Source organism: Trachypithecus francoisi, unplaced genomic scaffold (assembly GCF_009764315.1).
Source record: "Trachypithecus francoisi isolate TF-2019V2 unplaced genomic scaffold, Tfra_2.0 Lachesis_group8, whole genome shotgun sequence".
Classification (NCBI taxonomy): Eukaryota; Metazoa; Chordata; class Mammalia; order Primates; family Cercopithecidae; genus Trachypithecus; species Trachypithecus francoisi.
Window position 1 is genome coordinate 16,389,142 of NW_022681473.1, and position 13,578 is coordinate 16,402,719.

A 13,578-nucleotide genomic window follows, 5' to 3' on the forward strand; every position below is an offset into this window, starting at 1 on the left:
TTTACAAATAAAACATGAGGATTTTCCAGCATAAAAAGGCCCTAGTGAATGTATTAGTTTGCAAGTGTTGCTATAACAAAATAGTGCAGCCTGGGTGGCTTATGCAACAGAAACTTACTCTCCCATTGTTCTGAGAGCTAAAAGTCCAAGCTGAAGGTGCTGGCAGGATTAGGTTCTTCTGAGAGCTCTCTCCTTGGCTCTCAGATGACACTCTTGCTGTGTTCACATGTGGTTTTCTTTCCATTCACTTATAACCCTGGTCTCTGTGTATGCTCACCTTTCCTTTTTATAAAGACACCAGTCAGATTGGATTGAGCCTATTCTAACTGCCTCATATTAACTTAATCACTTCTTTAACGGTCTCATCTTCAAATATAGTCAGATTCTAAGGTACTGTATAAGTTAGGGCTTCAACAAATGCATTTCCAAGACACAATTCAGACCATACCCCAGGGATAGGTAGTAGATTTCCAGTGGAGGAGACAAGGGCGAATAGCCTGGACAGAGAAAAGAGCGTATCACACAGAAAAAAATATAGACCACATGATACTTTCTAGAAAAGTCTAATTAGTACAATTTGGAAAAATTCAATTATAAGATACACCAACTATAACAGAATTCTGAGTTAGATCCATTAAGAGAGTCAACTTTTAATGACATACTACTCATTTCATCATATCCTAATTTATTTAACGTCCCCAAACTCCAGATGAACTCTAATTGAGTCTTTGGAGACAGAGGTACGGATTTCTGTGCTGCTGTGAGGGAGGTGTCTCAAAGGGCTGTTGAGGAAATACATACATTGAGTGCAACAAAGACACATTACACACCAGAAGAGAGGGAAAAGTGTCACTTCCAAGAGCTGGTCTTCCAAACCAAGGGTAAGCACCTAGGATCCGGGGCAACTAGGAAGTCTGGCCTCTCTCTGACTTCAGCTGCAAATCAGAAGGGGGATACAGAATCTGGCATGGCTGTCAAAGGATTTACTGCTGTGCCACACATGCTCACAGGTGCACGTGCAGACTCCCTAGTACATCAAATTCCATTCAGTGATACATCCTGCTCTCACCTAGAATTTGAAACTCAGTCTTATATCTATGCTGGACCATCATATATTCACTTACACAGTGAAGAAATCAAGAGGGCAAAAAAAATGTGACTTGCTTTTCTGACTCCAGTGATTGTGCTACTCTAAACTACTAGTGTGTGGCATTTTCACTTCTTGGTAGTAATTTTCAGATGCCAGGAAGGCACATTCCTACCAAAGAATTTTTCTTGCTCCAGTGAAGGGAGCAGAGACCTGGGCTGTTGCAGGGGAAGATGCATCTTGATAGGCCATTCTACAGGAGATTCTTTAGCACGATTGGCTCAGACATTTTCTGTGCCTTTTATTTCACATTCACAGATATTTGGTAACTTGGTTCAAATTCAAGATGGACTTGAGGTCTTGGAAGTGAGCCTTCTCTTTCATTTACTCTTCTTTCTTATCTTGATACAGTACACTGTGCTGGGAAAGTCCACTTGAGGATAGATCTTGTTCTGAATATTTTGAACCAGGTTAGAAATAGACAGTAGTGGCCGGGCACGTGGTTCAAGCCTATGATCTTAGCATTTTGGGAGGCCAAGGAGGGCAGATGACGAGGTGAGGAGTTCAAGACCAGCCTGGCCAACATAGTGAAACCCTGTCTCTACTAAAAATACAAAACATTAGCTAGGCATGGTGGTGGCTGTCTGTAATCCCAGCTATTTGGGAGACTGAGGCAGGAGAATCACTTGAACTTGGGAGGTGGAGGTTGCAGTGAGCGGAGACCGTGCCACTGCACTCCAGCCTGAGTGACAGTGTGAGACTCTATCTCAAAGAAAAAAAAAAAAAAGAGATACATAGTACTTTGTTAAACCAGCTTCAAGATATGATGGTAATTAACCAATTACTCACTCTAGAAATATTTACTGAGTGTCAATTCATTAATAGGAGCTGTTCCTCATGCTGGGATATAGCAATAAACAAGACAGAGAAATATTTTGCCCTATAGATGTTGCATTCTTGTGAGGAGAAGTAGGCAATAGATTTAATAAACAGGAGTTAGAGGATGACAATAGATGAGGGAGATAACACAGTAGAATCGAAGTAGAGTAATAAGGATAAAGATTGTTGGAGGGAAAGGGACATGGAATTTAAAAGGAGTGGTTAGCATGTACCTTTGTCAGAAAATGACATTTGAAAGGAACTTAAAGAAGATGAATGAGTGGGCCATGCTATCATCTGGAGAATAGTGTTCCAGGCAGAGGGAACAGACAGTCAAAAATCTTTGATGCTGGGACAGAGACGGCACATTTGAGAAAAAGTGAGAAAGCCATCAAGACTGGGGCAGAAGGAAGGAGGAGGTCAGTGAGGTGACTGTTAGGAGATGAGGTTCTTTAGGTAAGGGAGAGACAGATTATGGGTTTTAACTTCGAATAAATTGGGAGCCTTTACAGGGTTTTTAAAACAGAAGCAAGTTATTTATGTGTTTAATGGCCTACTCTGGCTGATGCATTGAAAATATGCCATAGGGAACAAGGGTGTAGATGAGTTAGAAGGTGATGGCAATATTCTTGACAGTAGATCATAGTGGTTTGAACAAGAGTGGTAGCAGTGGAGGTAGGGAGAAGTGGTCAGATTCAGGATACACTTTGAAGGTAGGAAAATCACAACTTTCTGAAAGATGGAAAAGTAGATAAGAAAGAAACAGGGTAGACTGATTCCAAATTTTTGACTTCAGATGCTGGAAGAGTGGAATCTTATTAACCAATACAGGAAATGAACACATCAATTTTTGGAACTGAAGATTAGGAATTCAACTTTAAACATGGTTAGTTTTAAATACTTATTACCCCTCTCTTATTACAGCATATTAGCACCTGAGCAAACTCAGTCATCTTCCAGTAGCAGAATTTTTTAATCTGAAATCATAACCAGCAAATTAATCGATTTTTGGGAGTTTGTGAACCTATTAAAATTTTGCATGTTTTTACATATGTACATATTCATATTTGAGAATTATCATTGCTGAGTTTATCAAGTTCTCAAAGAGGTTCATGAGTCAAAAAATTTAAAAGCATTAATTATTTGCAGATAAAGAAATTAAGAAATGCAGTGTTTAGAAAATATGCACAACTTCATAGGACTGTATTTTAAGGACACAAGAATATGTATGCAAATCTTGAGATGAAAAGAAGGGTGCAGTTGTCTTCAGCAAATTTAATTTCTCACTTCAACCAAGACAGTGGTAATATCCTGTATATCCCCAAATACCTGTGTATATAAGGACTGTTAATCTGCTCTGCCACACTGTATTGCAACAAGTGAGGCTATCTGTTGTCTCATGAAAGTTTTTCTTTTTCTTTCTTTCTTTTTTTTTGGTTTCGAGACAGAGCATCTCTCTGTCACCCATACTGGAGTGCAATGGTGCAATCTCAGCTCACTGCAACCTCTGCCTTCTGGGTTCAAGCGATTCTCCTGCCTCAGCCTCCTGAGTAGCTGGGATTACAGCCGTGTACCACCATGCCTGGCTAATTTTTAGTAGATACACGATTTTGCTGTGTTGGTCAGGCTGGTCCTGAACTCCTGGCCTCAACAGATATGCCTGCCTCAGCCTCCCAAAGTCCTGGGATTTACAGATGTGAGCCACCGCGCCTGACCCATGATAATTTCTGTAAGAGATTTTACCAAATTGGAATCATAGAAGTTTGGTGCTGGGAATAGGATCAACCAAAATTTTCACATGGGTGAATTGTGTTCCTGGGATGCTGAATTACTTTCCTAAGTCATACAGGTGATTAGTGTCAGGGATATGTACCAAATATTGGACCCCACAATCCTAAACCCTGTAACTCCTTTGTCAAATTACATGGGAGTAGTTGACAAAAATATCAAATTCTAGGATGTTAGCAAGATACTGAATGATACCACCATTCTGGCTGAAATTGCTTATTTGTAGAAACTTGGCCTTATTTATTTATGTTTTACAAGCTCAGAATTTATAATTAAGTCAGATAATTACCCTCCCACTCAGAATAATGACAGTTAAAAATTTGTAGATTGATTTTCTGTCTAGAAAATGGGCTGTTTTCTTATATTGATGTTTTCTTACCCCTTTCTAGGTAAAAACATGTAGGTTAGGAATTGTTACAACACTTCTCCAAGATTACAGAACTACCAAGTAAGAAGATCTGGTTTTGAACTCAGACACCATATCACTTGGGCAATTCTACCTATGCCAGGCCTGTCTTTTCTCACCTGGGCTTGCTCATGTCTGTGGGTAGCTCTTAGCACCACTGTAGACTGGATCATATAGAAGGGCCCCATCCGCGTGTTTGGGGGACAGCTTGCAGTTACCTGGGGTGACAGAGTGAGCACAGCCAGATGTCTTATCCAGCAAACTAACCCAGGCTTATTTACATGGTGGTGGTAGGATTCTAAAAGTGAGAAGAGAAACATAAAAAGCCTCTTGAAATCTAGGCTTTGAATCCACATGGAGCTGCCTACCTTTCAATCTATTGGCCAAAACAAACCACCAAGCCATCCAGACTCAAGGAGTTAAGTATAAGAATTAGAATAGTAACTGGTACGTGGTCAAAATGTATTTATATTTATAATATAAATAGCAGCTTTCATAATCTAATACTTAATGTAAATACTTGACACATAAGAAGTTTTCAATAACTTACGGAAAGATAGTGAAATTTTTGAGTGCCCACTAATGGACCCAATATTGGACTGTGTTATTTTTATGTATGTTTTCTTTATTCAATCAGACAGTCTGTCAAGAAGTTATTAGTCAGCCAGGTACAATGGCTCATGCCTGTAATCCCAGCACTTTGGGAGGCTGAGGTAGGTGGATCACCAGAGGTCAGCAATTTGAGACCAGCCTGGCCAACATGGTGAAATGCTGTCTCTACTAAAAATAAAAAAATTAGTCGGGTGTGGTGGTGGGCGGCCATAATCCCAACGACTCAGGAGGCTGAGGCAGGAGAACTGCTTAAACCCAGGAGGCAGAGGTTGTAGTGAATGGAGATCATGCCACTGCACTCTATCCTGGGTGACAGAGCGAGATTCCGTCTCAAAGAAAAAAAAAAAAAAGAAGTAATTAGTTATCCTTGTGAGTTTCATTTTTCTTTTCATGTTTGTAAGAATATGAGACTTGCCCTGCATTAAATAGTTAATAAGTAAAATTCCTAATTTTCAAATTATTTTTGACTCCAATTCCAGTAATTTTTCCGAATCGTGGACTGAAGTCCTATAATTCTAGATAGTAAGGGAGAAAAATCTACAAGTTTCTTAGTAATTGTTGATTTGTAAATTAGTAATAATTGATACCCTTGTTAACTTGTGTCAATACAAAAATCACTAAGTGATGCTCTTCCCTTCTTGTGATAGTCAGGCTTTCACCTCTGTGGACATGGACGTGGGAAATCGCACCATCCTGACTGAATTCATCTTGTTGGGTTTCTCAGCGAACCCCCAGTGGCAGCTGATTCTATTTGGAGTGTTTCTGATGCTCTATTTGATAACCTTGTCAGGAAACATGACCTTGGTTATCTTAATCCGAATTGATTCCCACTTGCATACGCCTATGTACTTTTTCATTGGTAATCTGTCTTTTTTGGATTTCTGGTATACCTCTGTGTATACCCCCAAAATCCTGGCCAGTTGTGTCTCAGAAGATAAGCGCATTTCCCTGGCTGGATGTGGGGCTCAGCTGTTTTTTTCCTGTGTTGTAGCCTACACTGAATGCTATCTTCTGGCAGCCATGGCTTATGATCGCCATGCAGCAATTTGTAATCCATTGCTTTACTCAGGTACCATGTCCACTGCTCTCTGTACTGGGCTTGTTGCTGGCTCCTACATAGGAGGATTTTTGAATGCCATGGCCCATACTGCCAATACATTCCGCCTGCGTTTTTGTGGTAAAAATATCATTGACCACTTTTTCTGTGATGCACCACCATTGGTAAAAATGTCCTGTACAGACACCAGGGTCTATGAAAAAGTTCTTCTTGGTGTGGTGGGCTTCACAGTCCTCTCCAGCATTCTTGCTATCCTGATTTCCTATGTCAACATCCTCCTGGCTATCTTGAGAATCCATTCAGCTTCAGGGAGACGCAAGGCATTCTCCACCTGTGCTTCCCACCTCATCTCAGTCATGCTCTTCTATGGATCATTGTTGTTTATGTATTCAAGGCCTAGTTCCACCTACTCCCTAGAGAGGGACAAAGTAGCTGCTCTGTTCTACACTGTGATCAACCCACTGCTCAACCCTCTCATCTATAGCCTGAGAAACAGAGATATCAAAGAGGCCTTCAGGAAAGCAACACAGACTATACGACCACAAACATGAAGGTTATTCTCTTTGCAAAAGCTGTTATTGAATTTTCCAGATTATTGTCTTATACATGTTTGTTTGCATTTCTGTAGTTCATTTAAATTCAATAAGTCATATTTAAGACATTAAAAGACTGACCACATGAGTCTTTAATTGTTATTAGTTTGTTGTGATGTAAGCAAAACAAAGCAATATTTAAAACTTCTAGTATTGGGTTGTTTGACATTCTGCAATACGGTATTTTGCCTCGGCAGTATTCAGTCTTTCGTAGATTTCATTGTGTTTGCTGCCTTTGGGAGATCTTGGGGAACAAAAGAAATTATGTGGTTTAATGAGTATAGTTTGACTTTGAAGCTTGGTAAGCAATCTTTACTAGGTGGCAAGAATCTCTGAAAGGGTGAGACTTCTGGAAATATGCTCAAGATTTTACAAATATTTATTTTAAGAAAATCATTTCCTCAAAATTTCTTCAGAATGCTCTAATTGAGCATATAGGAAGTATCTTTGTAAACCTCATGCCTTCTACGTAAAGAGAATAAATTAGGAAGATGTTTAAGAGTTGTTCAGGTTACAAACAACAATGACAACAGCAAAACCATCTCTAAATTAATGAATAAATATGTGTCTTTAGAATTGCATATCATCCTAAAAGAGTGTTCTCTCTTACAAGGAGTGAGTACTCCACAGTACTCTCTCTCAGGTCACACAGCGGTGTAACAACATCAGACAAAATGAAGCAAATGAGCAACAGTAACCACCGCTCCCTAGTTACCTTTCTTTTTCGTTTGTCCTGACCAAAAGACATAAGCTGCATGTTTGCCCCTGGCCTGAACCCAGCCTGGGCCTTGCACATTCCTAAGAACTGATAAACTTGTTTAGGTCGATGCCTGAAATCCTGAAAAATCAAACGTGTTGCTAACCACGTGGAAACTAGCCTCGGCCTTGAGCCCAGTTCCCTAAACGCTGATAGAAACTCTGTAACCGAACCCCCTGTGATGGCAGGTTGACTTGATATTTCACTCCGTAGCCTTTAGAAGACGGCAAGGTAAGGATTATTGGTTACAGTTTTCAAATCAGAAGCTTGCGGCTCAGAGGTTAGCACTTTGTTAATGAAATGTTATAGCATTTGCTGGAATGAGCACATTTACAAAATTAATTGAAATTTAAAAATTTGGGACATATAGCTGTAGCCATTTCATTTGTCTTTGCTGTGACATTTCTCATCTTTCTCTTCAGCTGCATTTGTTTTCCAACACATCCTGCCTCTTTCCATCAAAATAATCATGACATTCTTATGCCCCTATCACAAAGGAAGCTGTTTGAGTACTTAACTATAAGGATTTGGGGTGTATCCCACAAATATCAATGATCCATATCATGATTTCTTTTCATCTCCATAATACTCACTATGTAGGAAAAATAATTGGGTCAATATTAGGGGAAATAACAAAGTAAAATTTGGTTTTACTTTAGGATGTCAGAAGTATTACTCTTCCATTTTGCATTAATCGGAGATACTGAATTTTAAAAACTGTATCAATATTCAATTGAACCTACAATTCTGTAGTATATATTATAGTCTGATATCAAAACCATAAAAAACAAACAAGCAAACAAAAATACAAAGAAGCAACATTTTTTCTGTTGAATTTTGTTCAATGATAAAAAAAGAAATAGAGGGCCGGGCGCGGGTGGCTCAAGCCTGTAATCCCAGCCCTTTGGGAGGCCGAGACGGGCGGATCACAAGGTCAGGAGATCGAGACCATCCTGGCTAACACGGTGAAACCCCGTCTCTACTAAAAAATACAAAAAAAAACTAGCCAGGCGTGGTGGCGGGCGCCTGTAGTCCCAGCTACTTACTCGGGAGGCTGAGGCAGGAGAATGGCGTGAACCCGGGAGGCGGAGCTTGCAGTGAGCTGAGATCCGGCCACTGCACTCCAGCCTGGGTGACAGTGAGACTCCGTCTCAAAAAAAAAAAAAAAAAAGGAAATAGAAATCTAGTTCTGTAACCTCTCTGAGCAGTTTGTTATCACTTAGCACTGATTTGGGAACCTTAGGTCAATTCAGACTTTGGATTACGCTGACTTGAAGAATTTTTTCAGAGCTTCTTTCACGTCTTTATTCCTCAGACTGTAGATCATAGGGTTCAACATGGGGAACAGCACAGTATAAAAGGTAGAAACAATTTTGTCCCTCTCAAGGGAGTAGCCGGAACTTGGCCGAGAGTAGATGTAGAGAATGGAGCCATAGTATAAGGTAACAGAGATCAGGTGGGAGGAGCATGTGGAGAAGGCTTTGAGGCGGCCCTGGGTGGAGCGGATCCTCAGGATGGTGGCGATGATGGAGAGGTAAGAGGCCAGGATGAGCACAGTAGGGGAGATGACATTGGAGGCCAGCAGGAAGTGCAGTACAGCCTGGTAGCTGTCTCTCACCCTGCATGCCAGCTTCACCAGGGGTGGGACATCACAGAAAAAGTCATCAATGACGTTGTCACCACAAAAATCCAGTGTGAATGTGTTGCTAGTTAATATTATTGCATTGACAAAACCCCCAGTATAGGAATATAAAACCAAACAGATGCACAATCTCCCTGGCATAGCCTGAGCGTAAAGCAGGGGCTTGGAGATGGCCACGTAGCGGTCATAAGCCATGGCAGCCAGCAGGTAGCACTCACTATAGGCCAGTCCAGCAGAGAAGAAGAACTGACACAGGCAGCCAGCAAAAGAGATGCTTTTGTCTTCAGAGATGCAGGTCACTAGGATCTTTGGGGTGTAGACAGAGGAATACCAGAGATCCAGAAATGACAGATTTCCAATGAAAAAATACATGGGTGTGTGGAGGCGGGAGTCATTACAGATCAACATGATGAGGATGCTATTTCCTACCACAGTCAGAGAGTGCACGCCCAGGAACACCACAAACAGGCCCAGCTGCATCCCTGGATCTGTGGTGAAGCCCAGCAGGATGAATTCAGTCACTGTGTGATTGCTCCTCTGCATGGCTTACGGATACTGCACCTACAAATAGAGTAGAAGAGAGTTTAATTGCCTCAACCAACACCAAATGATGGCATTTTCTATGCTAAGCACCTGCAATAATATAACCAACACTAAGCAGGAATTTTGGCTGCCTTGGGCAGGTGATGGAAATTTTCTGAGCTTCAATATATTTATTGTAATAAAATGCATTTAATAACAGAAAAGCCTTCATGCTATTGAGAGGTTTGTTAATTTTTTCTTGAAAAACAAAATATTTATTGAGCCCTATGTGCTGTTCCAGACAGTGGGATATAGCAGTGAAGATGATAGGGCTGACTCCTATCCTACTGAGCTTTTATTTTAGAAGGGAGAGATACATAAAAAACAAATAAGTACAGTGTCAATTAATGTTAAATGCTAATAAGAAAATAAAACTAGATGATAGGATAAAAACCAACTAGGAAAGAGCTCGTCTAATTTAGACACTGAGAGAAAAAAAAATTCTTTTCCTGTTCCCAGCTGTGGATGGACAAATTGTTCAGAGCCTATGAAAGCTGAAACCTTCTAAACACTATGGTTTAGAGGGTGATAACAATGTATTTTTCCACAATCACAGAAAAAATTATCTGCTTAGTTACTCCACAGGAGTCTTTGGTACATTTATCATGAATTCCAGGGAAGGAATCCGGTTGAGAATTAGGGTGAAGCTTGGGTAAAGACCAATGAGTTTATCTGTTTCTGCCAAGTAAAAAAATGTGTGATTTCTTTATGGGTATTTGGGGTATAAAATATTGAGACTCAGCATTACTTCTCATCTCTATAAGCAGCCCTGGACATGGTTCTTAAAAGGACAGTTATCCCAAGTTGATATTGTCTACAGCAATAGTTCTGAATGCCATAATATTGGAAAAATCTTCTTGTCAAACAAACATTAAGAAATGCTTCCTTTAGATTCTTGAAATAATATGTATAGTTGATGTAACCTAAGTATAAACATGTATGTATGTGTATGCAAACTATCCTAAGTCTAATGTAAATGGATGTAAAAGAAAAATAATTCACAATACAATAATGAAATAATTATAATATAGGTTGTATTATAAAATAATTTGAATTTCAATATATAAATGCTGGATCACTTAGTGAGATATAGACAGTAAAATCGACACATGTAGAATCATCATTAATGTGTTGGTGATTCAAATATCAGGAGTCACGTTGATATTGGTGATATTTTCCTGACAAGTTCATCAAGTCTTGACAAAGTTCCAAACAAAGTAAACCACAATCTTTCCTTGGTTTTATTAAATTGTTGTATAGGAGGACCTTGCAAAATATAAGTTTTCTTTGTCTGTAGAGCAGAGTAGATTTCAAACTGATGTAATTATAACAATATTTTCTAATGCACAAATATGCATTGGGAGTCTGGGTGTAGGGAATGGAACATTTTTCTTTGCATAGGGTTGTCCCTATGGATGCAGGATGTGTTCATACTTGTCTACTACATACTAAACATCCAGTAGTCCTCTTATCTTTGTGATAATAATAAATCCAACCACACTCTTAAGAAATGACCATCAATGATAGACTGGATAAAGAAAATGTGACACATATACACCATGGAATACTATGCATCCATAAAAAAGAATGAGTTCATGTTCTTTGCAGGGACATGGATGAAGCTGGAAGCCATCATTGTCAGTAAACTAACACAAGAACAGAAAACCAAACACCACATGTTCTCACTCATAAGTGGGAGTTGAACAATGAGAACACATGGACACAGGAAGGGGAATATCACACGCTGGGGCCTGTTGGGGGTTGGAGGGCAAGGGGAGGGAGAGCATTAGGACAAATACCTAATGCATGCAGGGCTTAAAACCTAGATGATGGGTTAATAGGTGCAGAAAACCACCACGGCACATGTATTCTTAGGTAAGACAAATCTGCACGTTCTGCACATGTGTCTCAGAACTTAAAGTAAAATAAAGAAAAAAAGAAAAGTAAAAGAAAACCCAGCAGCTATGAGCACACACAAAGCACAAGTTTTGGTAGCTAAATACCATTTTTCCACTGAAGGGACCCAGAGCTCCTTAAACCTCCCAAGTTTTGGTCAAGGATTACATAAGATGAGTCTGGGACATCTTGTGGCAGAAACTAAGAAAATATTCAAAGATTATAAGGACATGTTAAAGCGACCCAGAGGCTGGTATGAAGAAGTTTCCCCTGGATGCATTTTAGACAATTTCATATTATAAGTATAATTACCATAATTGGATAAAACATATTGAATATAAAATAAAAAAAGAAACACTCTTTAAAGGATGTTTTCATTTATTGAGACTCCACTCCTCCAAAACTTTGCATTTTACTTTGTGAAGCTTCATAGGCTTTTCTAGGAATTGTGTAAAGAAATACAAATTAACTGGAAAATGTTCCTAAGTGGTCAAATTACCTGTGGCAGTACGGCTCTCCATTTACTTTTTTTTAACTGGGTCACTGGGGTAAAGTAGAGATAGAAGCCCACAGGATAGAGCAAGGATTTTTGTTTCTTTTGCATGTTACATATCCCCACTGCCTAGAATAGTTCCTGGCATATAATAGATATACAATAAATATTTATGGAATAAACAAATGGGTAACCCTGACTCAGAAGAGAAACAAGTCAAGAGAATTGATGTTCTGGGTGTCCTCTAATGATGTCATTATACCCTAAAACCACTACAGAATTGTTTGATATTCCGCATGCATTTCCCAGCACCAGTAATCCCTGGTCATTTGTGTTTTTTTGCAGACAGGTGCAGGGACAAAGAAATCAGTCCACAATATAGCCAGCCTAAACAAATATTTGTTTTCCCAAATGGAGTGTCTGTGAAGAAATTGTTTTTCATCTGAGCAACAGATTGCCTGTCATTATGTGTCATGACGTTTAGGAAGCAAGCCTAAGAAATTAGAGCTGACTGCTCACACTAGAGACAGATGGGATACCCTCGAAAAAGCATTTGTCTTTCAACAACTGAGAAGGATTCAAGTTCTTCATCACTAGTCAACAATGTAAAGCCTCCATTTCTTCATATGTAAGATAGGGATAATTCATCTCTTTTTAGGGTTGTTGTAAAGCAGTTTACTCAAATAAGGACTACATTCAGTGCCTAGCATGTCATAAACACTCAAGTAATAAATGGTTCTCAAATTCTTTGCACCTAAGAGTGCCCTGGTATTTCTAACTTAGGAAGTTGCAGGCGAGCCCCCAGGAAACTGCTTTCATTAAAGCAGCCCAAGTGCTTGTAATGTGGGTTGCCTGTAGGTCATGTTGAGAAACATTAAAATGAATATCAGTTGTATTTATAAAAGTTTCCAGAATCAAAATGAAGTTAATAGTGTTAAATAAAAACAAGTGACAAATGTGGCTGGGCATGGTGATTCATGCTTTTAATCCCAGAACTTTGGGAGGCTGAGTTGGGAGGGTCTCTGGAGCCCAGGTGTTCAAAAACAGTGTGGGCAACACAATGGGACTATGTTTCTATAATACATACATACATATATAAAAATAATTTAAAAAGTGACAAAAAGAGCCAGAGAAGGCAATTAAGAGAGGTTTCTCATGCTTGTATGCCTGATAAAACTGTCACAAAGACTGCAAAAAACCACACTCCTGCACAAAGGTCATCATAACTTTACACAAAAAGAGAACTTCTGCAAGGACATCTGCCCAGAAACTGCCTGTCCAACTGGGCATCGACCGGGCCACACACGCCTGCTACTGCTGGGTGCTGGAGAATCTGGTAAAAGCACCACTGTGAAGCAGATGAGAATCCTACATGTTAATAGGTTTAATGGAGAGGGTGCTGAAGAGGACCTGCAGGCTGCAAGGATCAACAGAGATGGAATATATTATCCCTGGATGATGGCTACAGTTTCTCATCTTCCTGGCTATGTCCTATCAAAATTCACATGCTGGAATTGCTCCGTCTTAGGAACTTCTAGTTGATTTGCGTAGAGGTGTTTATAGTATTCTCTGACGGTTGTTTGTATTTCTGTGGGGTCGGTGGTGATATCCCCTTTATCATTTTTTATTGTGTCTATTTGATTCCTCTCTCTTTTCTTCTTTATTAGTCTTGCTAGCGGTCTGTCAATTTTGTTGATCTTTTCAAAAAACCAACTCCTGGATTCATTGATTTTTTGGAGGGTTTTTTGTGTCTCTATCTCCTTCAGTTCTGCTCTGATCTTAGTTA

At 39.6% G+C, this 13,578-nt stretch overlaps 2 protein-coding genes across 2 annotated transcripts; one reads left to right on the forward strand and one right to left on the reverse strand.

The window, feature by feature from the left end:
• The first annotated feature begins 5,396 nt into the window (after positions 1-5,396).
• On the forward strand, positions 5,397-6,380 carry LOC117080025 (olfactory receptor 9G4). Its single transcript, XM_033204499.1, has one exon. It carries the CDS (start codon positions 5,397-5,399, stop codon positions 6,378-6,380), a length of 984 nt encoding a protein of 327 aa, XP_033060390.1.
• Positions 6,381-8,440: 2,060 nt separating this feature from the next.
• On the reverse strand, positions 8,441-9,469 carry LOC117081179 (olfactory receptor 1013). The gene has a single exon (XM_033206887.1). The coding sequence runs from the start codon at positions 9,362-9,364 to the stop codon at positions 8,441-8,443; it is 924 nt and encodes a 307-aa protein (XP_033062778.1). The 5' UTR covers positions 9,365-9,469.
• Positions 9,470-13,578: the final 4,109 nt, after the last annotated feature.